At 45.9% G+C, this 26588-nt stretch overlaps 1 protein-coding gene across 4 annotated transcripts in view; it reads left to right on the top strand.

The window, feature by feature from the left end:
• Positions 1 to 1140: 1140 nt before the first annotated feature.
• Positions 1141 to 26588, top strand: part of KIAA0825 (KIAA0825 ortholog) — a 544507-nt gene continuing 519059 nt past the window's right edge. Inside the window, exons 1-3 of one of the 4 annotated variants that reach the window (XM_069751848.1) lie at positions 2575 to 2642; positions 5886 to 6180; positions 17287 to 17422. In XM_069751848.1, the coding sequence (XP_069607949.1) occupies positions 17295 to 17422 (128 nt within the window). In that variant the 5' untranslated portion in view covers positions 2575 to 2642; positions 5886 to 6180; positions 17287 to 17294. Of the gene's footprint in view, positions 1378 to 2556; positions 2643 to 5885; positions 6181 to 17286; positions 17423 to 26588 lie in introns of those variants that run through there. The other 3 variants (XM_069751839.1, XM_069751830.1, XM_069751857.1) reach the window with 3 other exon arrangements.

The raw sequence follows: 26588 nt of genomic DNA, 5'->3' as shown, positions 1-26588 counted from the left end.
TTCTACTTTTGTAATTGTGGACATTTTTTCCACCTTTATCTCTGTGGTTGTATGTAGTTCTTGGTGGGTCCTTATTGTCCTATAACGTAGGTGAGAGTGCCTCTAACTTATTACACTGGTAGTTACGCTGAGTGATTATGAGGTATCCCTCTCATTGTGTGCGTTTATCTGTCTGTTATTTTCATGCACAGTGGGTGGTTGGTCCCTGCTTCCTGCACAGTGGGTGGTTGGTCCCTGCTTCCTGCACAGTGGGTGGTTGGTCCCTGCTTCCTGCACAGTGGGTGGTTGGTCCCTGCTTCCTGCACAGTGGGTGGTTGGTCCCTGCTTCCTGCACAGTGGGTGGTTGGTCCCTGCTTCCTGCACAGTGGGTGGTTGGTCCCTGCTTCCTGCACAGTGGGTGGTTGGTCCCTGCTTCATGTACAGTGGGTGGTTGGTCCCTGCTTCATGCACAGTGGGTGGTTGGTCCCTGCTTCCTGCACAGTGGGTGGTTGGTCCCTGCTTCCTGCACAGTGGGTGGTTGGTCCCTGCTTCCTGCACAGTGGGTGGTTGGTCTCTGCTTCCTGCACAGTGGGCGGTTGGTCCCTGCTTCCTGCACAGTGGGTGGTTGGTCCCTGCTTCCTGCACAGTGGGTGGTTGGTCCCTGCTTCCTGCACAGTGGGCTAGCCCCGCTACCTGTATGACACAGACTATAGCAGCACTGAGCAGCTATACCAGCTGGAACATATATGTGTACACGCTACCATAAAATGTACATGATCATTTACACTACTACGACTCCCATCAGCGCTGTGTACAATAATAGCAGATATATTGTAACCGCACACAATACACACATTTATATTCAACATAAAAACTTCCTGTGCGCAAAACGCGACGTCTGAGCTGTGATGACGCGTAGCAGTATCGCCGCAGCCTGCCCGCACTGTCTGCACACGTACCTACAGCCGCCCGGTCACTCAGCCTGCGCACTCACGTGTAGGCGGCAAACAACATCCTGTTCCGCCAACTGAGCATGCGCAGTCACTGTACGCACGCCCACAGCGCTGCCTGCTGTGATTGGCTGAGCATGAATGAGGCTGCTGCAGCCATAAGTAATGAGGGCATCACATATACAAATAACGCAAAATTGCCCATAAGCGAAGACGCAGAAAACGTTGCTATGTATATAAAGCCATGTGTGCAGCGGCGCTGTCCGCCCCACATGTACAGGGCCCAGCCAGACTGAGGGGAGCCGATGGGAATGCCGGGACGGTTACTATGGTAACTGTAAACACATCACCGAGCACGTGCTGTAGATGTGACAGCTGTCTCCACTGTCTCAGACTCCGCCCATATCGCGACTAACCCTTCATCACAGCGACAGTGGCCACATTACAGGTAATCTCCGGCATCTGACTGTCATGTATCTGCTTTTAGTTGTACTGTCATGAAGTTATGAAAGAGGTTCTACAGCAGCTTCAGTGTGTATAGAGAGTTCTGAGAAAATCTGAATTCATCGGTGCCTCTCATACATCTATAGAGGACAAAAAGCCCCCATACTCCAAAAAGAGGTTCTGCAGCAGGCAAGATGAGTATGATCCAGTGTAATGTAAATGATAGCGACTGTCAGCAGTCACCTCAGTGACCCGTGCACTTCTATGGCACAGAGCCCCTTAAAGGGAGTGTCAGTGCTGCTGGAGGGCGACAGTCACTGTCCTGTCAGGTACAGACACCGTGTCACAGCCCATCCAGGACAACCCCTATATAACCTGTGCGCGTTTATACACGTCACAGAAAGCTGAGGGGACAGCGAATAGTCTATATCATCTGCAGGCACAACACCATCGGCAATGCGGCCTTACAGAGCTCCTACACGTGGTGCATGCAGTCTGGACGGCAGGGAACAGAGAAGGAGACGCTGAGCTGGGTGTCCAGTGGTGGGAAAAGCTTCAGAATAACTTGTATTTTATTCATGGCAATCCCTGGAGTGTGACTGTGCTGCAGAGTCCAGTGGGCGGGGCTCTCAGTGGCTGAGTGCTACCCCTGCATGCACTGTTATACAGGGAGGCCTGTCACTCACTGATAGCGCCGCCCACTGGACAAACAGGGAGAAAATGTCTCTGAGTCTGATCAGCCCCCGGCTCTATCACATCCTGCCTGCAGATCAGACAACACTTCATGGTGACAGCTTCCCCTGAGGAGTTCTAGGCTGTGTAGCAGGAGGCCCATTAGCCTGTATAAGATGTGATCCAGCGTTACAGAGATTTTTAGTCGCACGACATTAGATCACTGCCATAATCGCGACCGAAATGGCTGTGACCACATTATTAGTTATAGCTGGCATCATGGCTTTTGTGCTTCAGAGAACGCACTATAATCTGTTGTCCGTTACCATGGTGACCCTCCCTGCATTATTTCCTTCATGATTACTGTATAGTCCATGTATTTTAGGTTGTATTTTGCTTATGGGCAGTTTTGTATTACTCCTCAATGAGATGCCCTTGTTAAAGATGGCGGAGGCAGCCTCATCTGTACACTGCCAATCACTGCAGGCAGCACTGTAGGCGTGTACTTAGTGACTGCGCATGCTCAGATGAAGGAACAGGATGTTGCCGCTCGCTACATGTGAGCGCTCTGGCTGAATGACTGGGGAGCCGCTCTAGGTATGTGCAGCTCATACGTGCAGTCTCCTGTACAGCGTGCAGTGCAATTACTCGCTGTTATCTGCCACATCAGGGTTTGGCAGAGAGTGATGAGTCCAGGGGAGGAGTCTGCACTGTATAATGCACGGGTGGGATGTTGTGCTGAGGCTTGTGCTCTGCTGAGAGTAGTAGTGACTAACCTGCAGAGCTGGTCCATAATGCCCTGCTGATGGGCAGTAACATAGTAACATAGTTAGTAAGGCCGAAAAAAGACATTTGTCCATCCAGTTCAGCCTATATTCCATCATAATAAATCCCCAGATCTACGTCCTTCTACAGAACCTAATAATTGTATGATACAATATTGTTCTGCTCCAGGAAGACATCCAGGCCTCTCTTGAACCCCTCGACTGAGTTCGCCATCACCACCTCCTCAGGCAAGCAATTCCAGATTCTCACTGCCCTAACAGTAAAGAATCCTCTTCTATGTTGGTGGAAAAACCTTCTCTCCTCCAGACGCAAAGAATGCCCCCTTGTGCCCGTCACCTTCCTTGGTATAAACAGATCCTCAGCGAGATATTTGTATTGTCCCCTTATATACTTATACATGGTTATTAGATCGCCCCTCAGTCGTCTTTTTTCTAGACTAAATAATCCTAATTTCGCTAATCTATCTGGGTATTGTAGTTCTCCCATCCCCTTTATTAATTTTGTTGCCCTCCTTTGTACTCTCTCTAGTTCCATTATATCCTTCCTGAGCACCGGTGCCCAAAACTGGACACAGTACTCCATGTGCGGTCTAACTAGGGATTTGTACAGAGGCAGTATAATGCTCTCATCATGTGTATCCAGACCTGTTTTAATGCACCCCATGATCCTGTTTGCCTTGGCAGCTGCTGCCTAGCACTGGCTGCTCCAGGTAAGTTTATCATTAACTAGGATCCCCAAGTCCTTCTCCCTGTCAGATTTACCCAGTGGTTTCCCGTTCAGTGTGTAATGGTGATATTGATTCCCTCTTCCCATGTGTATAACCTTACATTTATCATTGTTAAACCTCATCTGCCACCTTTCAGCCCAAGTTTCCAACTTATCCAGATCCATCTGTAGCAGAATACTATCTTCTCTTGTATTAACTGCTTTACATAGTTTTGTATCATCTGCAAATATCGATATTTTACTGTGTAAACCTTCTACCAGATCATTAATGAATATGTTGAAGAGAACAGGTCCCAATACCGACCCCTGCGGTACCCCACTGGTCACAGCGACCCAGTTAGAGACTATACCATTTATAGCCATCCTCTGCTTTCTATCACTAAGCCAGTTACTAACCCATTTACACACATTTTCCCCCAGACCAAGCATTCTCATTTTGTGTACCAACCTCTTGTGCGGCACGGTATCAAACGCTTTGGAAAAATCGAGATATACCACGTCCAATGACTCACCGTGGTCCAGTCTATAGCTTACCTCTTCATAAAAACTGATTAGATTGGTTTGACAGGAGCGATTTCTCATAAACCCATGCTGATATGGAGTTAAACAGTTATTCTCATTGAGATAATCCAGAATAACATCCCTCAGAAACCCTTCAAATATTTTACCAACAATAGAGGTTAGACTTACTGGCCTGTAATTTCCAGGTTCACTTTTAGAGCCCTTTTTGAATATTGGCACCACATTTGCTATGCGCCAGTCCTGCGGAACAGACCCTGTCGCTATAGAGTCCCTAAAAATAAGAAATAATGGTTTATCTATTACATTACTTAGTTCTCTTAGTACTCGTGGGTGTATGCCATCCGGACCCGGAGATTTATCTATTTTAATCTTATTTAGCCGGTTTCGCACCTCTTCTTGGGTTAGATTGGTGACCCTTAATATAGGGTTTTCATTGTTTCTTGGGATTTCACCTAGCATTTCATTTTCCACCGTGAATACCGTGGAGAAGAAGGTGTTTAATATGTTAGCTTTTTCCTCGTCATCTACAACCATTCTTTCCTCACTATTTTTTAAGGGGCCTACATTTTCAGTTTTTATTCTTTTACTATTGATATAGTTGAAGAACAGTTTGGGATTAGTTTTACTCTCCTTAGCAATGTGCTTCTCTGTTTCCTTTTTGGCAGCTTTAATTAGTTTTTTAGATAAAGTATTTTTCTCCCTATAGTTTTTTAGAGCTTCAATGGTGCCATCCTGCTTTAGTAGTGCAAATGCTTTCTTTTTACTGTTAATTGCCTGTCTTACTTCTTTGTTTAGCCACATTGGGTTTTTCCTATTTCTAGTCCTTTTATTCCCACAAGGTATAAACCGCTTACACTGCCTATTTAGGATGTTCTTAAACATTTCCCATTTATTATCTGTATTCTTATTTCTGAGGATATTGTCCCAGTCTACCAGATTAAGGGCATCTCTAAGCTGGTCAAACTTTGCCTTCCTAAAGTTCAGTGTTTTTGTGACTCCCTGACAAGTCCCCCTAGTGAAAGACAGGTGAAACTGTACAATATTGTGGTCGCTATTTCCTAGATGCCCGACCACCTGCAGATTTGTTATTCTGTCAGGTCTATTAGATAGTATTAGGTCTAAAAGTGCTGCTCCTCTGGTTGGATTCTGCACCAATTGTGAAAGATAATTTTTCTTGGTTATTAGCAGAAACCTGTTGCCTTTATGGGTTTCACAGGTTTCTGTTTCCCAGTTAATATCCGGGTAGTTAAAGTCCCCCATAACCAGGACCTCATTATGGGTTGCAGCTTCATCTATCTGCTTTAGAAGTAGACTTTCCATGGTTTCTGTTATATTTGGGGGTTTGTAACAGACCCCAATGAGAATTTTGTTACCATTTTTCCCTCCATGAATTTCGACCCATATGGACTCGACATCCTCATTTCCTTCGCTAATATCCTCCCTTAAAGTGGACTTTAGACAAGACTTTACATAGAGACAAACCCCTCCTCCTCTCCGATTTTTACGATCCTTTCTAAACAGACTGTAACCCTGTAAGTTAACTGCCCAGTCATAGCTTTCATCTAACCATGTCTCGGTTATTCCCACTATGTCAAAGTTACCTGTAGATATTTCTGCTTCTAGTTCTTCCATCTTGTTTGTCAGGCTTCTGGCGTTTGCGAGCATGCAGTTTAGAGGATTTTGTTTTGTTCCAATCTCCTCGCTGTGGATTGTTTTAGAAATGTTCTTACCTCCCTTCTGAGTATGTTTTCCTGGATCTTCTTTGTTCAAGTCTAATGTTTTTCTTCCCGTCCCCTCTTCTTCTAGTTTAACGCCCTCCTGATGAGTGTAGCGAGTCTTCTGGCGAATGTGTGTTTCCCAGGTTTGTTGAGGTGTAGTCCGTCTCTGGTGAGGAGTCCATCGTACAAGTAATTCACACCGTGGTCCAGGAATCCGAATCCTTGTTGTCTGCACCATCGTCTTAGCCAGTTGTTTGCATCAAGGATCCTGTTCCATCTCCTGGTGCCATGCCCGTCTACTGGAAGGATAGAAGAAAAAACTACCTGTGCATCCAGTTCCTTTACTTTCTTCCCCAACTCTTCAAAGTCTTTGCAGATTGTCGGTAGGTCCTTCCTTGCCGTGTCATTGGTGCCAACATGTATCAGAAGAAATGGGTGGACGTCCTTGGAGCTGAAGAGCTTTGGTATCCTATCGGTCACATCCTTGATCATCGCACCTGGAAGGCAGCATACTTCTCTTGCAGTTATGTCCGGTCTGCAGATGGCTGCTTCTGTGCCTCTCAGTAGTGAGTCTCCCACCACCACCACTCTTCGTTGCTTCTTGGCTGTACTTTTTGCTGTCACTTGTTGCTGTGTGCCCTTTTCTTTTTTGCTTGCTGGTATTGCTTCATCCTTAGGTGTGCCATCTTCATCCTCTACAAAGATTTGATATCGGTTCTTCAGTTGTGTGGTTGGTGATTTCTCCATGGTCTTCTTGCTTCTTTTGGTCACATGCTTCCACTCATCTGCTTTTGGAGGTTCTCTGACACTTTTTTCACCTTCTGTGACCAGTAGAGATGCTTCTGTTCTGTCTAGAAAGTCTTCATTCTCTTTGATGAGTTTCAAAGTTGCTATTCTTTCTTCCAGACCCCGCACCTTTTCTTCTAAAAGGGCCACTAGTCTACACTTCTGACAGGTGAAATTTAATTATTCTTCTGGTCGATCTGTGAACATGTAGGACATGCTGCAGCTCACCATGTAGGTTGTCACATCTGCCATGTTGCTCCTAGATCCTGCTGACTTGCTGTGTGTTTTCCTTCTTGTGTAATCTACTCAGCCAAGCTCTCTTGCATTAATGTCCTACAGGCAAAAATTTGCGCGCCGTAAGGCGCTCGGTTTGGTGATTCTTTCCAAGCAGCTGGTCCCGGCTGTACCCAACGATCTTCTAGCTTAGGGAGACTCTTCGCTTTTCCCAGAAGGCACCTGGAATATGCAAATTAGCCTCCTCAAGCTTGAATCCCTGGTTTGGTGATTCTTTCCAAGCAGATGGTCCCGGCTGTACCCAACGATCTTCTAGCTTAGGGAGACTCTTCGCTTTTCCCAGAAGGCACCTGGAATATGCAAATTAGCCTCCTCAAGCTTGAATCCCTGGTTTGGTGATTCTTTCCAAGCAGCTGGTCCCGGCTGTACCCAACGATCTTCTAGCTTAGGGAGACTCTTCGCTTTTCCCAGAAGGCACCTGGAATATGCAAATTAGCCTCCTCAAGCTTGAATCTCATGTAGACCCCGTGTAGTGCGGTTACCATGGTTACTGAGGACGCAGCAGTGGAGCTGGGGAGTTGTCCTCTGCTGTGTGATCTGATGCTATTATACATTGATGTCCCCCGTGTTTGTTGGTGGTCCCCAGCCTCCCCGCCCATCACTCTGTGTTACAGCATTAGGTGGTCTGCAGCGTCTCCACCACGTAGATTTTGCACGGTTTTTGGTGAGGATTGTGCCCCAAAATGCACATTTATAAAACTGCTTCTGTATAAGTCTGAATGATCAAAATATAAAATAAATGAACTTTATCGATAAATATTGTAAAGAGGAGAAAAATCCAAACTCTGGATTTCCGACTTAAAAATTAAACCCCCAAATTAGCGTTTTTCTACCACTTTATTGTTTCATTACAATTTTCCCTTATTTTATATGATAAATTAATAATGTCCAAAACTACAACTTGGTTCTCAAAAAATTAAGCTCTCGTACATTGGCAAAAATTACAAAAGTTATGGCTATTTGAAAAAGGAGGGAAAAAAAGAAAACACTAACAGAAATTAGGGGGTGAATAGAGTGTGACCTGCAAACCGGACGAGAAGACGTGCTCTGAGCCTTAGGCCGGCGTCACACTCAGCGTGTAAAAATATGGTCCGTAATTTACAGCCGTAATACGCAGAAAAGTCCCCAAAATAGTGGTCCGTATCTCCTCCATAGGCAGGGTGTGTCAGCGTATTTTGCGCATGACATCCTCCGTATGTAATCCGTATGGCATCCGTATTGCGACATTTTCTCGCAGGCTTGCAAAACCGACATACGGACATACAAGGGATCCATGTGCTCCGAAAAACATAAAAACATATGTACTGTATGTATATATATATATATATATATATATATATATATATATATATGTGTGTATATGTATATATATATTAATATATATATATATTGTAGCGTGGCTAAAGGTCATGTGATTAATGGACGGTATGTATCGCAGAGGTGGGTGGCCCTGTGATGGAAGCCTGGGTTACTTTTTGCTCAAGCAGATCTACTGCTGAGGGATTTGTTTACATTGGGAAGGCTTCCAGGTGATTGGAGAGATGGGTGGGTTCAGTCACCTACAAACCCACCCTAAGAGGCGTGTTTGAATACCTAAGATGGTTTTATGTTGAAGGACCTGTGGTGATGTCACACTCACCTGACTGGCCATGTGACAGGTATCTGGGTGTGGTTACACTTATGTAAAGAGGTGTGTGTAGCCCACGTGGTGAGTGTGTTTGGGAGTCTGCAAGAGTGGACAGACTTCCATGTGTCCTGGCTGTTGGACGGTTCCAAGTGGGGACAGACGTCCTGAACAGTACACAGAGACCATATTTAGGCTGGAGAGCCTATGTGCTGGACATGGCACAGCCTGTATGCCTACAGGTCTGAGAGAGAGCGGAGCTCTAATATGGACATTGAGGATTCAACTGTCTGAAGTAAGACTGTTTACCTGTTGTTCCTGTTGCTATGTGGCTTATGGAGCAATAAACCTGTGAACTTTTAATGAAACGTGCCTCCAGAGTGTCATCCGCCGCATCTGAGCGAGAACAATCCCTGCTATATATATATATATATATATATATATATATATATATATATATATATATATATATATTTTTTTTTTTTTTTTTTAATATTTCATCCAGCGCGAGCTATCTTAAAAGCTGGTAATTCAATTGCCGGCTTTGCTCTCTCCTTCCTAAACCCGACATGATATGAGACATGGTTTACATACAGTAAACCATCTCATATCCCCATTTTTTTTTGCAGATTCCACACTACTAATGTTAGTAGTGTGTATGTGCAAATTTGGGCTGTCTAGCGATTAAATTAAAGGGTTAAATGGCGGAAAAAATTGGCGTGGGCTCCCGCACAATTTTCTACGCCAGAGTACTAAAGCCAGTGTGAGGGCAGATATTAATAGCCAGGAGAGGGTCCATGGTTATTGGCCCCCCCCCCATCCCCCCTGGCTAAAAACACCTGCCCCCAGTCACCCCAGAAAAGGCACAACTGGAAGATGCGCCCATTCTGGCACTTGGCCACTCTCTTCCCATTCCCCTGTAGCAGTGGGATGTGGAGTAATGAAGGGTTAATGTCACCTTGCTATTGTAACGTGACATTAAGCCAAATTAATAATGGAGAGGCGTCAATTCTGACACCTATCCATTATTAATCCAATAGCATGAAATGGTTAAAAACACACACACACACACACACACACACACACACACACACACACACACACACACACACACACACACACACACACGTTGTAATATTTTATTCCACTCTCAATCCACCTGGAGACCCTCGACCTGTAACAAATTAAAAATAATAAACCAACAATATCCCATACCTTCCGTCGATATGTCCCACGATGTAAATCCATCTGAAGGGTTTAAATTATTTTACAGGCAGGAGCTCTGCTATAAGGCCAGTCTCACACATCCAGATAATTCCGGTACCGGAATTGTCCGTGTGCTTACGTTGAACATCAGTGTGGCACACGTGCGGCAGCCGTGTGCCGACCGAGGACCACACGGACCGTGCAGGAGACAGCGCTAGAGTTAAGCGCTGTCCCCTGCGTGCGGTGCTGAAGCCGGTATTCATCCCTTCTAACCAGCAGCGTTTGCTGGAAAGAAGGAATGAATAATCTTTTTTTTTTTTTTAATTTATTTTTGTTTTTAAAATAAAGTTGCCGGTAATCTGCCCCCCCCCCCCCCCCCGCTGGCATTAAAATACTTACCCAGCTCCCTCGGCGCTTAAATCCTCTCAGCGTCGCTGCTTGTCCTTTATGAGCGGTCACGTGGTGCCGCACATTACAGTGATGAATATGCGGCTCCACCTCCCATAGGGAGGTGTACACATTTATTCTACCTATTCTAATGTAAGCTGTCAGTGTGATTTTACTGTACACCGCACTGAATTGCCGGCTTTTCTCTCTAACACCGCTGCGTATTTCTCGCAAGTCACACTGCTGGTCCGTGTGTAATCCGTATTTTTCTCGCCCCCATAGACTTTCAGTGGCGTATTTTTTGCGCAATACGGTGACAAACGCAGCATGCTGCGATTTTCTACGGCCGTAGAAGACCGTATAATACAGATCAGTAAAATACGGCTGATAGGAGCTTGGGGCATAGAGAAGCATTGTACCGTATGCAATCCGTATTTTCAGCACCTCTCTTACGTCCGTAAAACACGGTAGTGTGACTCCGGCCTTACCGTCACGGGACAGACACCCGGATCTGGTGTTAAGGCAGAGGTGGAACGGTGACGCTCTATGGGTCAGTATCCGAGAATAAAACGGACAGCGCTCGGACGGGTCATGTGACCGGAGGGTTATTGGAGCCGCGTCAATTGTGGGTGTGAGCACCTCAACTGTATTTGCCACCTGTCCTAGATTTCCCAGGGTACTAAAGCTAAAGTGGGCAAAGTTTACATAAAGACCCTCCCAAACGTGGGCATTCAAGGAAACCCAGAGCTGCGTCTAGGAGAGGAGCTCCTGGGAGGGATGGAGGCATGGATTAAAAGGACCTAGAAATGTTGGCAATTATGCCACGAGGTTGCCTTCATACATCGCAAATAGGGTACTCTAAGTGCAAAAAGGCGCAAAACTTACGAGTTCCACAAAAGTATTGGAACTTTTATTAATGTTTCCTAATTTCTGGTATAAATGCCTTAATGAAACGCTCTGTTAGATTGTCAGTGATTATGCTGTTCACAATATACCGTAAGTGCTTATATGTATAATGGCAATCTGAATGTTGTGTGCCCAACCAAAGCGCCCCAAACACATTAGACTATTATTAGTGATGAGCGAATATGCTCATTACTCGAGATTGCTCGGATGTCCTCCAAGTATTTTTTTAGTGCTCGGAAATCTAGTTTTCATCGCCGCAGCTGAATGATTTGCATCTGTTAGCCAGCATAAGTATATGTGTGGATTCCCTAGCAACGAGGCAACCCCAATATGTACTTATGCTGGCCAAAAGATGTAAATCATTCAGCTGCGGCAAGAAAAACTAAATCTCCGAGCACTAAAAAATACTTGGAGGACACCCGAGCATGCTCAAGAAATCTAGAGTAACAAGTATATTCGCTCATCACTAACTATTATGAGTCACCCCCACCGATATCAATCGGTTGAGCTGACACCCTAATGTGTATGGGGGGCCACTACTGACTGTCTAGGAAGATATTGATCAGTCCTATCCTATTTCAGACTGCTGATTGCTTTGTTCTCCCAGAGAGAAGCCACCAGCAGAGATGTCTGGCAGCGGCTCCCTCATAGAGAACAGCGCTCCTGTGTATGGCAGAGATGTCTGGCAGTGGCTCCCCCATAGAGAACAGCGCTCCTGTGTATGGCAGAGATGTCTGGCAGTGGCTCCCCCATAGAGAACAGCGCTCCTGTGTATGGCAGAGATGTCTGGCAGTGGCTCCCCCATAGAGAACAGCGCTCCTGTGTACGGCAGAAATGTCTGGCAGTGGCTCCCCCATAGAGAACAGCGCTCCTGTGTATGGCAGAGATGTCTGGCAGTGGCTCCCCCATAGAGAACAGCGCTCCTGTGTATGGCAGAGATGTCTGTCAGTGGCTCCCTCATAGAGAACAGCGCTCCTGTGTATGGCAGAGATGTCTGGCAGCGGATCCCTCATAGAGAACAGCGCTCCTGTGTATGGCAGAGATGTCTGGCAGCGGATCCCTCATAGAGAACAGCGCTCCTGTGTATGGCAGAGATGTCTGGCAGTGGTTCCCTCATAGAGAACAGCGCTCCTGTGTATGGCAGAGATGTCTGGCAGTGGTTCCCTCATAGAGAACAGCGCTCCTGTGTACGGCAGAGATGTCTGGCAGTGGTTCCCTCATAGAGAACAGCGCTCCTGTGTATGGCAGAGATGTCTGGCAGTGGCTCCCCCATAGAGAACAGCGCTCCTGTGTATGGCAGAGATGTCTGGCAGCGGCTCCCTCCTAGAGAACAGCGCTCCTGTGTATGGCAGAGATGTCTGGCAGTGGTTCCCTCATAGAGAACAGCGCTCCTGTGTATGGCAGAGATGTCTGGCAGTGGCTCCCTCATAGAGAACAGCGCTCCTGTATATGGCAGAGATGTCTGGCAGTGGCTCCCTCATAGAGAACAGCGCTCCTGTGTATGGCAGAGATGTCTGGCAGTGGCTCCCTCATAGAGAACAGCGCTCCTGTGTACGGCAGAGATGTCTGGCAGTGGCTCCCTCATAGGGAACAGCGCTCCTGTGTATAGCAGAGATGTCTGGCAGTGGCTCCCTCATAGAGAACAGCGCTCCTGTATATGGCAGAGATGTCTGGCAGCGGCTGCCTCATAGGGAACAGCGCTCCTGTGTATGGCAGAGATGTCTGGCAGTGGCTCCCTCATAGAGAACAGCGCTCCTGTGTATGGCAGAGATGTCTGGCAGCGGCTCCCTCATAGAGAACAGCGCTCCTGTGTACGGCAGAGACGTCTGGCAGTGGTACCCTCATAGAGAACAGCGCTCCTGTGTACGGCAGAGACGTCTGGCAGTGGTACCCTCATAGAGAACAGCGCTCCTGTGTACGGCAGAGATGTCTGGCAGTGGCTCCCTCATAGAGAACAGCGCTCCTGTGTATGGCAGAGATGTCTGGCAGCGGCTGCCTCATAGGGAACAGCGCTCCTGTGTATGGCAGAGACGTCTGGCAGTGGCTCCCTCATAGAGAACAGCGCTCCTGTGTATGGCAGAGATGTCTGGCAGTGGCTCCCTCATAGAGAACAGCGCTCCTGTGTACGGCAGAGATGTCTGGCAGTGGCTCCCTCATAGAGAACAGCGCTCCTGTGTATAGCAGAGATGTCTGGCAGTGGCTCCCTCATAGAGAACAGCGCTCCTGTGTATGGCAGAGATGTCTGGCAGCGGCTCCCTCATAGAGAACAGCACTCCTGTGTATGGCAGAGATGTCTGGCAGTGGTTCCCTCATAGGGAACAGCACTCCTGTGTATGGCAGAGATGTCTGGCAGCGGCTCCCTCATAGGGAACAGCGCTCCTGTGAATGGCAGAGATGTCTGGCAGCGGCTCCCTCATAGGGAACAGCGCTCCTGTGTATGGCAGAGATGTCTGGCAGTGGTTCCCTCATAGAGAACAGCGCTCCTGTGTATGGCAGAGATGTCTGGCAGCGGCTCCCTCATAGGGAACAGCGCTCCTGTGAATGGCAGAGATGGCTGTTGGCCGGATGATCGGCTGTAGCATTGTTTGGTATTTGGGTCTTTTTTTTCAGTGTCCCACTAGTGTTATTGCTTTTGTACATAACCAGTCAATTGATTGTGGAACCAATCGAAGTGACCAACTTTGTTTGTGAGAATCCAGCAAAAAAAAAAAACACAATACACAGCATACTGTATATGTTTTCTTTGTTGTTTGTTATATATACATTCTTTCTGTATAGAGTGGATCGTATGAAATAAAGCCGATGTAAGCACACGTCATGGGGGGACGGTTCCGCTTACTCTGTGCTCCTGTGTTTGTACATTAGTCTTCACGTCCCTGGCGCACAGCTCATCTAGTTGGGATTCGGGAAGTACGATTATTGGCCATTTGAAGTGATGATTTGCCAAACTGAATGAATGCGGTTTGATTTTCATAGGCTAACTAGATCATGCAAATCCGAGGCAAGCAAATAAATTGTTTTGACAAGTTAACTGAAAAAATGACATAGATGTCTAAGAGGAAAACGTATATGCAAACGAAGCTGTCATGTTTACAAAATGTTTTTTTTCTTTTTTCCTCCCCTGGAAAAGTGCTGAGCAGAATCCCACAGTCTGTGATGTAATCGGTGTTTCATGCTTAAAATGTCTATTTGACACATCAATTTGTAGCTTCCTGCTGAAAATGTATATTGTAGCTCGCAACCGGCTATCGAATGATTTTACCGCATGTTGCATGCAGGAATCCTCGTACAAGCGCATGACTGTGCATAAAGACTAGGGCAAGGTTCGCTATATAAATCAGGTTTTTGTTGTTTTTGTTTTTTTTGGCAATGTGTTTTTTTTTTTTTCTTCCCAAGTCATTATTATCCCCTTCACAACAGGTCCAGTTACCGTTTTTTGCATTTTTGTTTTTTCCTCCTAGAGCTATAATTTTTATTTTTCTGTCCACATAGATGAATTAGGGCTTTTTTGTAGCAGGACAAGTTTTACTTTTGAAAAACATTATTAATTTCTCAGCATAGCGTATTGGAAAATGGGGAAAAAAGTGCGTGCAATTGTGAAAAAAAAAATGCAGTTCTGCCAATGTTTTTGGGAATTATATTTACTGTGTACATTTTGTAGTAAAAATGACATTGCAATATGATTTTCCTCATTAATACTATTACAGCGATACCCAACATGTCCAGTTTTTCTATTTTAGTAGTGAAAAAAAAATGGTAAGTTTGCAAAAAAAAAATGGGGGCATTGTGTCGCTATTTTTCGAGACAAGTAACATTTTTAATTTCCTCCCGAAGGAGCTGTGTTATTATTTTTTTGTGGGGCAAGGCAACATTTTTATTAATACTATTATGGGATAGATATGGCTTTTTGATCGCTTGTAACAGTTTTTTTTTTTGTATGGAATTGCAGCTGCCAAAAAATAAATAAACTTAACGATCAGGCTAATTGTTTTTATATTTTGATTGGACTTTCCTGAATGTGTCGTTACCGTTATGTGTATTTTTTTATTCTTTTAAATATCTTTATTTTCAATGGGGGGAAAAGCAGGGTGATATAAATTAATTTTGTTGTTGTTTTTTTTTTTTTTTTTTTTGGGGGGGGGGGGAGTGTGGGGAAACAGGGTCGTCGGGCGCCCCTGTCCGCTAGCCGGAACCACCTGGACTAGGGATCACCCCGCCTAACACCCGCTCTCCCGTTAACGTGGGCATAACGCTACTCGGACAACACAGGGTGAGGGTAAAATAGTGTGGCAATGCCTTATTGAACCACAGACAGGCAGATAACACATAGAACAGTTCCAGCAAGATAACCCAAGATGGTGCCAATTTCAGAGTCTCACCCTTCCACTGACTCGCCGGGATAATGGCAGATGTTACGTCAGAGCTCCCAAGGTTTGCTACCCTTCCTGTGATACACACAGAGAGGAGATAACGACAAGCGTAAAAAGGTGACAGTCCATACAAGGTAAAAGGCCAGTTGACACGACTCACCACCTGGCTTATCCGAACATCTCCATGGAGCCAGGCGACCAGCGTGTCCCAATCCTGGCTTTCTCCACACGTATCAATGGCTCAGCCATGGTCAGTGGAGCAGATCTGTAACCTTCCAACCAAAGCCGAAAACCTTTAGGTTGTTTCCTATAGAATGATAGTCTGTGTCCCTCGTGATGGTGTCATGATGGATTGGCTGCTGTCCTGCCTCTGGATGTTTCCACAGAATGTCCGGCTGTGTTGCTCTCTCTGTCTCTGAGTCTTTTAATACAGAGGCATGTAACCTATTTTTAGATTTACCCAGTGTCCTTCAGTCCACCCTCACAGATAATGGAAACAATGGTGATGAGATCAAGAAGCACTACTTGACCATTCAATCTATTAGCACAGTCTTTCCCTCTCTGCTTTCAAAGTCAACAAACAGGTTCCATAATACAAGACCCAATTAGCATAGCAACAACCATCACTAGTCATAAAAGATAAGTGCACACTGTGTTATATGAAATATCAGCTTACAAGTCCATATTCCAGGCTTACCCAAACAAAAGTCTGTTTCCTTGACCCACCAGAAATCAACACTTAAATCCAAAAGTCAACATACAGATAAAAAGTAAATTCTTCTTGGTTTGCAAAACATAATCATCTGGGTAATTAAAGGGAACATGTCACCCCGAAAATCCCGGGTGAGGTAATCCCACCGGCATCAGGGGCTTATCTGCAGCATTCTGTAATGCTGTAGATAAGCCCCCAATGTAACCTGAAAAGGGAGAAAAAGACGTTATATTATACTCACCCAGGTGCGGTCCCGCTGCTGGTCAGGTCGGATGGGCGTCTCTGGTCTGCTGCGGCGCCTCCTATCTTCTTTCCATGATGTCCTCTTCTGATCTTCAGCCACGGCTCCGGCGCAGGCGTACTTTGCTCTGCCCTCTTGAGGGCAGAGGATAGTACTGCAGTGCGCAGGCGCCGGAAAGGTCAAAGGCCCGGCGCCTGCGCACTGCAGTACTTTGTCTGCCCTTAACAGGGCAGAGCATAGTACGCCTGCGCCGGAGCCGTGGCTGAAGATCAGAAGAGGACGTCATGGAAAGAAGATAGGAGGCGCCGGAGCGGACCGGAGACGCCCATCCGACCTGACCAGCAGCGGGACCGCCCCTGGGTGAGTATAATCTAACGTCTTTTTCTCCCTTTTCAGGTTACATCGGGGGGCTTATCTACAGCATTACAGAATGCTGTAGATAAGCCCCTGATGCCGGTGGGCTTACCTCACCCGGGATTTTCGGGGTGACAGGTTCCCTTTAAAATATAATCTGGTTTCTTCACATGGGGGGTTCATATTTTCTTTTTACATTTTTCTATTAGACTTGATGTTGCAATCATCTGATTGCTTGTACTATATTCAGAAATGCCACAGCATCAGTGTATTTAACAGAAATTCCGTCTCCTTTGAAGCCCGGCCACAGGCAGGATATCAAGGGAGCTCTGTAATGACAGCCACAGGGGGGTCCTCAGCTGATGCCCGGCTGTCTTGACAAACCATCAGCGATGGTACATGTCGAATTTTTTCCTTGACCCAAGTGGCAGCATATGCAATTTTACTATTTGCCTCTGAGAATTGGATGCCACTCGCCCATTCATTAATATAGGTCCATGATAAAAATTTGACCGCACTTGGATAACTAATCTGAGGTTTCAGATTTTTTTTACATTATCATAATCCTATTTTGTGATTTTGTTAGTATAATTTGGTTTATTTTTGCAGAATCCAACATGGAGGGAGGAGAAGACCAGCTCAGCTTTTCTTTACTGGATTGTGTGTTAGACATGTTCCCCGGACATGCAGAATGTCAAGAGATTCTTAATGACCTTGATGAAAAGCTAAAAGAAAATGCTCAGAGGTAATGAACGGTAATATTTACCGTTAATAGATTAATCTTAACCTATTTTTGTGGGTCAAGATATGCTTTAAATGTTTGTTGAATGTGGTTCTGACCACTTCGTTGGCCTTGGTCCAGCCTCGTGTCATGGCTGTCAGGTGGTTGCACATGCATTATTTTTTTAAATAAAAAATCCCCAAAAGTGTATTTTATACAGGTATAAGTGGTAAGAAAAATAATACTTGTACAATTTAAACTATTCCTTCTTACAATTTTACACTGACCGACACTTGGTATTCTGTACCACTTCTCAGCAGTCTACGGTTATCATCACAGACAGGTTTACTGTGAAAGCATGAGTGGGTGCCCCACATGTGCAAGATGGGAAAAATCCTTTAAAGAAATCTGGTGATTTATGAAGATCTCAACCTGTAAATGTCTCGTCCTATGCCATATTAATGGAAGGCTGCTTGACAGTGTCTGACTGGGGAACATTGGGCCCACAAAAGAACTTAATTCTGAGGGCTCACATTTCATCTGTGCAAAACTAATGTGCATTTTTATTAAGGGTTTTTTGGGGGAACCAGGAGTAATTTTCGTCAGGGAGTTTATCTCCCGGTATTTCTGTAAGGCACAATATCAGGATTCGGCTCTGCTTGCCGGTTTGATTAGTTGTGATTTGCATACTTGTGCTCTTTCCAACTAGCTAATCTTCCTGCTTCTCTGAATGTTAATAGTAAAGCATTGTTAGATGCAGTATAAAAGTTAGTCAGCTGGCAAGCAGAGCCAAGTGTACACCTTGCTAGGATTCGGCATAATATAGTGCCTGAAGAATATTATCCTTCTCCTGGAAAACAGCTTTAATTAGCCCAGAGAAACCTCTGAGTGTTTTAACCGATTACGATACACCTTTCATGGCTCCCTTTGCGTATGTGCACCTCGCACATATAGTATGATATCACCACCATGTATTCCAGCACTAGGGTTGAGCGAAACGGATCGTTCATTTTCAAAAGTCGCCGACTTTTGGCACAGTCGGGTTTCATGAAACCCGACCCGATCCCTGTGTGGGGTCGGCCATGCGGTACGCGACTTTCGCGCCAAAGTCGCGTTTCAATGACGCGAAAAGCGCCATTTCTCAGCCAATGAAGGTGGACGCAGAGTGTGGGCAGCGTGATGACATAGGTCCTGGTCCCCACCATCTTACAGAAGGGCATTGCAGTGATTGGCTTGCTGTCTGCGGCGTCACAGGGGCTATAAAGAGGCGTTCCCGCCAACCGCCATGTTACTGCTGCTGATCTGAGCATAGGGAGAGGTTGCTGCCGCTTCGTCAGAAGCAGGGATAGTGTTAGGCAGGGTCCATTAACCCCCAAACCGCTTGTGCTGTAGCGATTTCCACTGTCCAACACCACCTTTTGTTTGCAGGGACAGTGGAAGCTACATTTTTTTTCCTCAGCGCTGTAGCTCATTGGGCTGCCCTAGAAGGCTCCCTGATAGCTGCATTGCTGTGTGTACGCCGCTGTGCAAACCAACTGCTTTTTTCAAAGCACAAATCCTGTTGTTACTTCCTTTCTGCACAGCTATCTTGTTTGTTTGTCCACACTTTTTATTTAATTTGTGCATCAGTCCACTCCTTGTTATTGCTGCCTGCCATACCTTGCTGAGATTACTGCAGGGAGATAGTAATTGTAGGACAGTCCCTGTTTTTTTTTTTTTAATTCTCCCTGAAAAAAATAAATAGTGGGAGATTAATCTTGGCATTTGTGCTTGAGTGCCAGTCGTGTGTGCCATCTCTCTCCAATTGTGGGGCACAGAAAGCCTAGTGTCTATAATCCTTTTTTTTTTTTTTAATTCTCCCTAAAAAAAAAAATAGTGGGAGATTAAGATTGGCATTTCTGCTAGAGTGCCAGTCCTGTGTGTGCCATCTCTCTCCAATTTTGGGGCACAGAAAGCCTAGTGTGTAATACTGGCCCTGATTTCTTGACAATTCTCCCAGGAACAAAAAAAAAGTGGGAGATAAATATTGGCATTTGTGCTTGAGTGCCAGTCGTGTGTGCCATCTCTCTCAAATTGTGGGCCACAGAAAGCCTAGTGTCTGTTTTTTTTTATTTTGGTTTTTAAATTCTCCCTGAAAAAAAATAAATAGTGGGAGATTAATATTGGCATTTGTGCTTCAGTGCAAGTCGTGTGTGCCATCTCTCTCAAATTGTGGGCCACAGAAAGCCTAGTGTCTGTTTTTTTTTGGGGGGGGGGGGTTTAAATTCTCCCTGAAAACAAATAAATAGTGGGAGATTAATATTGGCATTTGTGCTTCTGTGCCAGTCCTGCGTGTGTGGCATCTGTCTCATTTTGTGCCACAGAAAACCGAGTGTGTAACATTGTGCCTGATTTTCCTTGCAGTCTCACCCACCTATAAAGGGATATCTAAATCCTACAGAAGTTTGAGTTCACCTTGTAAGTTGTTTTACAGTAACAAATACCGTTACTTTGGTTACGTTTTTAAAACAATGAGGAAGTCTGGTGGAAGAGTTCGTGGCCGTGGGCGTTCATTGCCAGCTGGTAATGATGGTAGTGGTGGTGGAGCATCAGGTGGTCGTGGGAAAAACAATATAGCACCTAAGTCTCGAGCTGTGGAGTCAGGTTCGTCATCTGGCTACACAAGGCCTCGAACGCTCCCTTTTCTGGGAGTAGGAAAACTGCTTTTAAAGCCGGAGCAGCAAGAGCAAGTTTTGGCTTTACTTGCTGACTCAGCCTCTAGCTCTTTTGCCTCCTCTTCTGAAACTGGTAAATGTAAAAGCAGCGCGTCGTTAGTGGATGTTCACGCTCAGGGACAAGTCGCTCCATTGTCCTGTTCAGCAAAAACAACAACAGAGAAGGATGCATCAGGCGACACAACGGGTTACTCCATGGAGCTCTTTACACATACCGTTCCTGGGTTAGAAAGTGAAACAGTTAACAGGCCATGCCCATTACAAGTTGAATCGGACACGGAGTGCACAGCCACAGCCAGATTACTATGCTGTTCCTTTGACTCAGACCACCACGTTGCCCTCGCAGTGTACTGATCCAGACCCTGATGAGACTATGGTGCCCCGTCACGAACGCTATACCACCGGCTTACACGGTAACACAGACGAAGTTGCACATGAGATAGAAGAGGAGGTCATAGATGACCCAGTTGTTGACCCTGATTGGCAGCCATTGGGGGAACAGGGTGCAGGCGGCAGTAGTTCTGAAGCGGAGGAGGAGGGGCCACAGCAGGCATCAATATCGCAACAGGTTCCATCTGCCGGGCCCGTATCTGGCCCAAAACGCGTGGCAAAGCCAAAACCACTTGGAGGACAGCGTGGCCATCCGGTTAAAGAAGCTCAGTCTGCAATGCCTGAAAAGGTATCCGATGCTAGAAAGAGTGCAGTCTGGCATTTTTTTAAACAACATCCAATTGATCAGCGCAAAGTCATCTGTCAAAAATGTTCAACTACCTTAAGCAGAGGACAGAATCTGAAAAGTCTCAATACAAGTTGCATGCATAGACATTTAACCACCATGCATTTGCAAGCCTGGACTAACTACCAAACGTCCCTTAAGGTTGTAGCACCCTCGGCCAATGAAGCTGGTCAGCAACGCTACATCCCTTCCGTCACTGTAAGGCCACCATTTTCCGCACCACCTGCAGTATCTGTGCAGGTTTCGTTGCCAGGCCAAAGCAGTCAGGGTCAGGCAATCACCAGTTTCGTAGTAGGAAACACTGCATCTAGGGCACCGGCAAGAATACCGTCTCCAACCGTCTCTCAGTCTGCCATGTCCACCGGCACCCCCGCTAGTTCCACGATCTCCAGCTCTCCAGTCCAGCTCACCCTACATGAGACTCTCGTTAGAAAAAGGAAGTACTCATCCTCGCATCCGCATACACAGGGTTTTAACGCCCACATAGCTAGACTAATCTCGTTAGAGATGATGCCCTACCGGTTGGTTGAAAGCGACGCTTTCAAAGCCCTGATGGACTACGCTGAACCACGCTACGAGCTACCCAGTCGACACTTCTTTTCGAGAAAAGCCATTCCAGCCCTCCACCAGCATGTTAAAGAGTGCATCGTCCATGCACTCAGGCAATCTGTGAGTACAAAGGTGCACCTGACTACAGATGCATGGACCAGTAGGCATGGCCAGGGACGTTACGTGTCCATCACGGCACACTGGGTGAATGTGGTGGATGCAGGGTCCACAGGGGACAGCAATATTGGGATGATCTAACCTTCATTAAAATGAACCACTACTGGATTTCGAATTATTTTGCCCCACCTTTCCCGGCTGACACCTAGCTTTCCAATGAAAAGGTCTTGCTTGTGGACTGCTCTGACTGAGTTTTCCAATCTCGTAATTTGCAGCAGCTGTTTGTCCAGCATACGACATGTTTACACCTCCCTAAATGGCCAAACTCCCCCCACGGGGCCGTGGTCTCGCCACTTGGCGCAAGCACCCGTGAGAGTGCCGTTTATCTGAAGAGGTGGGTGTGCACGCTTTTGGTCGACGGCACTGCCACTGGGTCCCTCATAGTACAATAAAGTGTCTCTGGCGGTGGTGGCGCGCAACCAACGTCAGACACACCGTTGTAACATGAGGGGCCCTGGGCCTGTACCGCCGGCCACAAGACAGTTTCCCCCCCCCAGCTCAAACAGTGCTCTACGATTTGCAAAATTATCTCTCACAGCTCCACCAATGTTTAGTGTATGCGCTGACATCCTTCAATGCCTGGCACTGACAATACCAATGTGTTGACATGTATGATGCTACTTAAAATAGTCTGGGGCAGTGTCCTATATTTACACCAGTAAATACGTTGCGCCAAATTACTCGGTCAGAAACACAGCAGAGGAGCCCACCCATGTACCTAAGTATGCCACCCTTTTGTGTTTTGGTTTTGTTGTATTGCGAGACATTAACATCTATTTATTTTTTGGGGGTACTAACTGTGTCAGACACTCCTTACAATCGGCCTCCGCTGACAACACCATTGCTGCCTGTGTACCCCTACAAAATAATTCCAAGTGCATAGAGCCTACTTTTGTTATGTTAGGCCTACTAAGCCTGTCTGCGGTCCCTCCTTCCAATAGTCCTCCACTGACCACACCACTGCTGCCCGTGTACCCCTGGAACCTATTTTAAAGTGCCTACAGCCAACTTTTGTTATGTTAGGCCTACTAAGCCTATCTGCGGTCCATCCTTGCAATAGTCCTCCACTGACCACACCACTGCTGCCCGTGTAACCCTGGAAGCTATTTTAAATTGCATAGAGCATCCTTTTTTTAATTGTAGGCGTACTAAGTCTGTCTGCGGTCCATAATTGAAATTGTCCTCCACTGACCAGAGCAATGCTGCCTGTGTACCCCTGTAACCTTTTCTAAAATGCATTGAGCCAAATTTTTTGTTTAAGGCCTACTACCTGTGTCTGTCTGCGCCACTCAATACAGCTGTCCTCCTCTGAAAAAAGCTGAGCGTCAATAGTCTGGTTTTCAGCCTATAGGAATTTGAAAACTGCATTGGGGCTACTACTTCGGTAGGGCCTACTAACGTTGTCTGCCGCTCCAAGGTGTTCTCCATGTTGCCTCTCCATAGCTTCGATCTTCTAGCTCTCGTTCAGTTGTTGTTGAAACAACACTGCATTAGGCCTACAAGTTGGGTCTGGGTTGTAGAGACGGTGTCTGCCGCTCCAAGGTGTTCTCCAGGTTGCCTCTCCATAGCTTCGATCTTCTAGCTCTCGTTAAGTAGTTGTTGAAACAACACTGCATTAGGCCTACAAGTTGGGTCTGGGTTGTAGAGAGGGTGTCTGCCGCTCCAAGGTGTTCTCCAGGTTGCCTCTCCATAGCTTCGATCTTCTAGCTCTCATTAAGTAGTTGTTGAAACAACACTGCATTAGGCCTACAAGTTGGGTCTGGGTTGTAGAGAGGGTGTCTGCCGCTCCAAGGTGTTCTCCAGGTTGCCTCTCCATAGCTTCGATCTTCTAGCTCTCGTTCAGTAGTTGTTGAAACAACACTGCATTAGGCCTACAAGTTGGGTCTGGGTTGGAGAGACGGTGTCTGCCGCTCCAAGGTGTTCTCCATGTTGCCTTTCCTGAGCTTCTATCTTCAGGCTCTTGTTAAATAGTTGTTAAATGGAACAACTGCATTTGGCCTACTAGTTGGGTTGTGGCCTACTATCGGTGTCTGCCGCTCCTTGCTGTTCTCCTCCACTGAACAAAGCTGTGCCGCCTGTTTACTACTGTTGCCAATTTTGAACTGCATTTAGACTACTTACTGATTTGGGCCTACTCTCTGTGTCAGCCTCTCATTACAGTTGTCCTCCACTGAACAAAGCAATGCCCCCTGGTTAGTCCTGTTACCAATTTTGAATTGCATTTAGCCCACTTTATTCTTTGGGCCTATATCTGTGTTTCCTCCTCATCCTGCCCATTGCCCAGCCAATGATAGATGAGTCTGCTGGTACATTGACCCATAACGCAACATTCCCCGTGCACGCTACACAGCAAGATTGTGACCCTGCTGAAAGTCAGGTTCCTCTTCCCGCATACCATACCATCTTACACGGGGACAAAGAGGAAGGTGCAGATGAAGGTGCAGGTTCCTTCATCAGGTGGGGGGAGGAATACTCGTTGGCGACGTCACTGGCACAGGGCCCCTCATAGTACGCAAAAGTGTCGCTGCCGGTGGGAGGCACCCCCGCCGTTCAAACACACCGCCGTACTTTGAGGGGCCCTGTGCCAGTGCCAATGCCAACGAGTGGGCCCCCCCTGCTTGCTCAGGATCACAGCACTTGCAAAGTTGAAATACTTACCTCTCCCTGCTCTACTGCCGTGACGTGGTCCAGATTTCCTGGGCCCACTAAATACTTGAACCAGCCCTACCCTCCACAACTTTAGCCAAATTACCCCCAATTTCCAATGCCTTACTATTATTATAAGGTAAATTAAGATTGACAAGCTTCAGTAACAAGAATGGATGTTTTTGCCATTAACCCCTTAGTGACAGAGCCAATTTGGTACTTAATGACCGAGCCAATTTTTGCAATTCTGACCACTGTCACTTTATGAGGTTATAACTCTGGAACGCTTCAACGGATCCCGCTGATTCTGAGATTGTTTTTTCGTGACATATTGTACTTCATGTTAGTGGTAACATTTCTTCGATATTACTTGTGATTATTTATGAAAAAAACGGAAATATGGCGAAAATTTTTAAAATTTTGCAATTTTCAAACTTTGTATTTTTATGCCCTTAAATCAGAGAGATATGTCACGAAAAATAGTTAATAAATAACATTTTCCACATGTCTACTTTACATCAGCACAATTTTGGAAACAAAATTTTTTTTTGTTAGGGAGTTATAAGGGTTAAAAGTTGACCAGCAATTTCTCACTTTTACAACACCATTTTTTTTTAGGCACCACATCACATTTGAAGTCATTTTGAGGGGTCTATATGATAGAAAATAATGAAGTGTGACACCATTCTAAAAACTACACCCCTCAAGGTTCTCAAAACCACATTCAAGAAGTTTATTAACCCTTTACGTGCTTCACAGGAACTGAAACAATGTGGAAGGAAAAAATGAACATTTAACTTTTTTTTGCAAACATCTTAATTCAGAACCATTTTTTTTATTTTCACAAGTGTAAAAACAGAAATGTAACCATAAATTTTGTTATGCAATTTCTCCTGAATACGCCAATACCCCATATGTGTGGGTAAACCACTGTTAGGGCGCACCGCAGAACTTAGAAGTGAAGGAGCGCCGTTTGACTTTTTCAATGCAGAATTGGCTGGAATTGAGATCGGACGCCATGTCACGTTTAGAGAGCCCCTGATGTGCCTAAACAGTGGAAACTCCCCACAAGTGACACCATTTTGGAAACTAGACCCCTTAAGGAACTTATCTAGATGTGTGGTGAGCACTTTGAACCCCCAAGTGCTTCACAGAAGTTTATAACGTAGAGCCGTGAAAATAAAAAATCGCTTTTGTTTACACAAAAATGATCTTTTTGCCCACAAATTCTTATTTTCACAAGGGTAACAGGAGAAATTAGACCACTAAAGTTGTTGTGCAATTTCTCCTGAGTACGTCGATACCCAATATGTGGGGGTAAACCACTGTTTGGGCGCACCGCAGAGCTTGGAAGAGAAAGAGTGCCGTTTTACTTTTTCAATGTAGAATTGGCTGGAATTGAGATCGGACGCCATGTCGCGTTTGGAGAGCCCCTGATGTGCCTAAACAGTAGAAATCCCCCACAAGTGACCCCATTTTGGAAACTAGACCCCCCATGGAACTTATCTAGATGTGTGGTGAGAACCTTGAATGCCCAAGTGCTTCACAGAAGTTTATAATGCAGAGCCGTGAAAATAAAAAATATTTTTTTTTCCACAAAAAAGATTTTTTAGCCCCCAAGTTTTTATTTTCACAAGGGTAACAGGAGAAATTGGACTGCAATAGTTGTTGTCCAATTTATCCCGAGTACGCTGATGCACCATATGTGGGGGTAACCCACTGTTTGGGCGCATGGCAGAGCTCAGAAGGGAGGGAACACCATTTGACTTTTTGAGCGCAAAATTGGCTGTCGTGTTTGGAGACCCCCTGATGTACCTAAACAGTGGAAACCCCCCAATTCTAGCTCCAACCCTAACCCCAACACACCCCTAACCCTAATCTCAACCTGATCCATAATCCTAATCACTAACCCTAACCATAATCACAACCCTAACCCCAAAACAACCCTAATGTCAACCCTAACCATAACCCTAATCAAAACTCTAAATCCAACACACCCCTAATCCTAATCTCAACCCTAACCTCAAACCTAACCCTAATCCCAATACACCCCTAATCACAACCCTAATCCCAAGCGTAACCCTAATACCAACCCTAACCCTAATCCCTGCTCTAACCCTAACTTTAGCCCCAACCGTAGCCCTAACTTTAGCCCCAACCCTAACCCTAGCCCTAAGGCTACTTTCACACTTGCGTCGTTTGGCATTCCGTCGCAATCCGTCGTTTTGGACAAGAAACGGATCCTGCAAATGTGCCCGCAGGATGCGTTTTTTGCCCATAGACTTGTATTGCCGACGGATCGTGACGGATGGCCACACGTCGCGTCCGTCGTGCACTGGATCAGTTGTGTTTTGGCGGAACGTCGGCA

This window comes from Ranitomeya imitator, chromosome 1 (assembly GCF_032444005.1).
Source record: "Ranitomeya imitator isolate aRanImi1 chromosome 1, aRanImi1.pri, whole genome shotgun sequence".
NCBI lineage: Eukaryota > Metazoa > Chordata > Amphibia > Anura > Dendrobatidae > Ranitomeya > Ranitomeya imitator.
The sequence above is the reverse complement of the archived record's forward strand: the minus strand, read 5'-3'. Positions and strand labels throughout refer to the sequence as shown.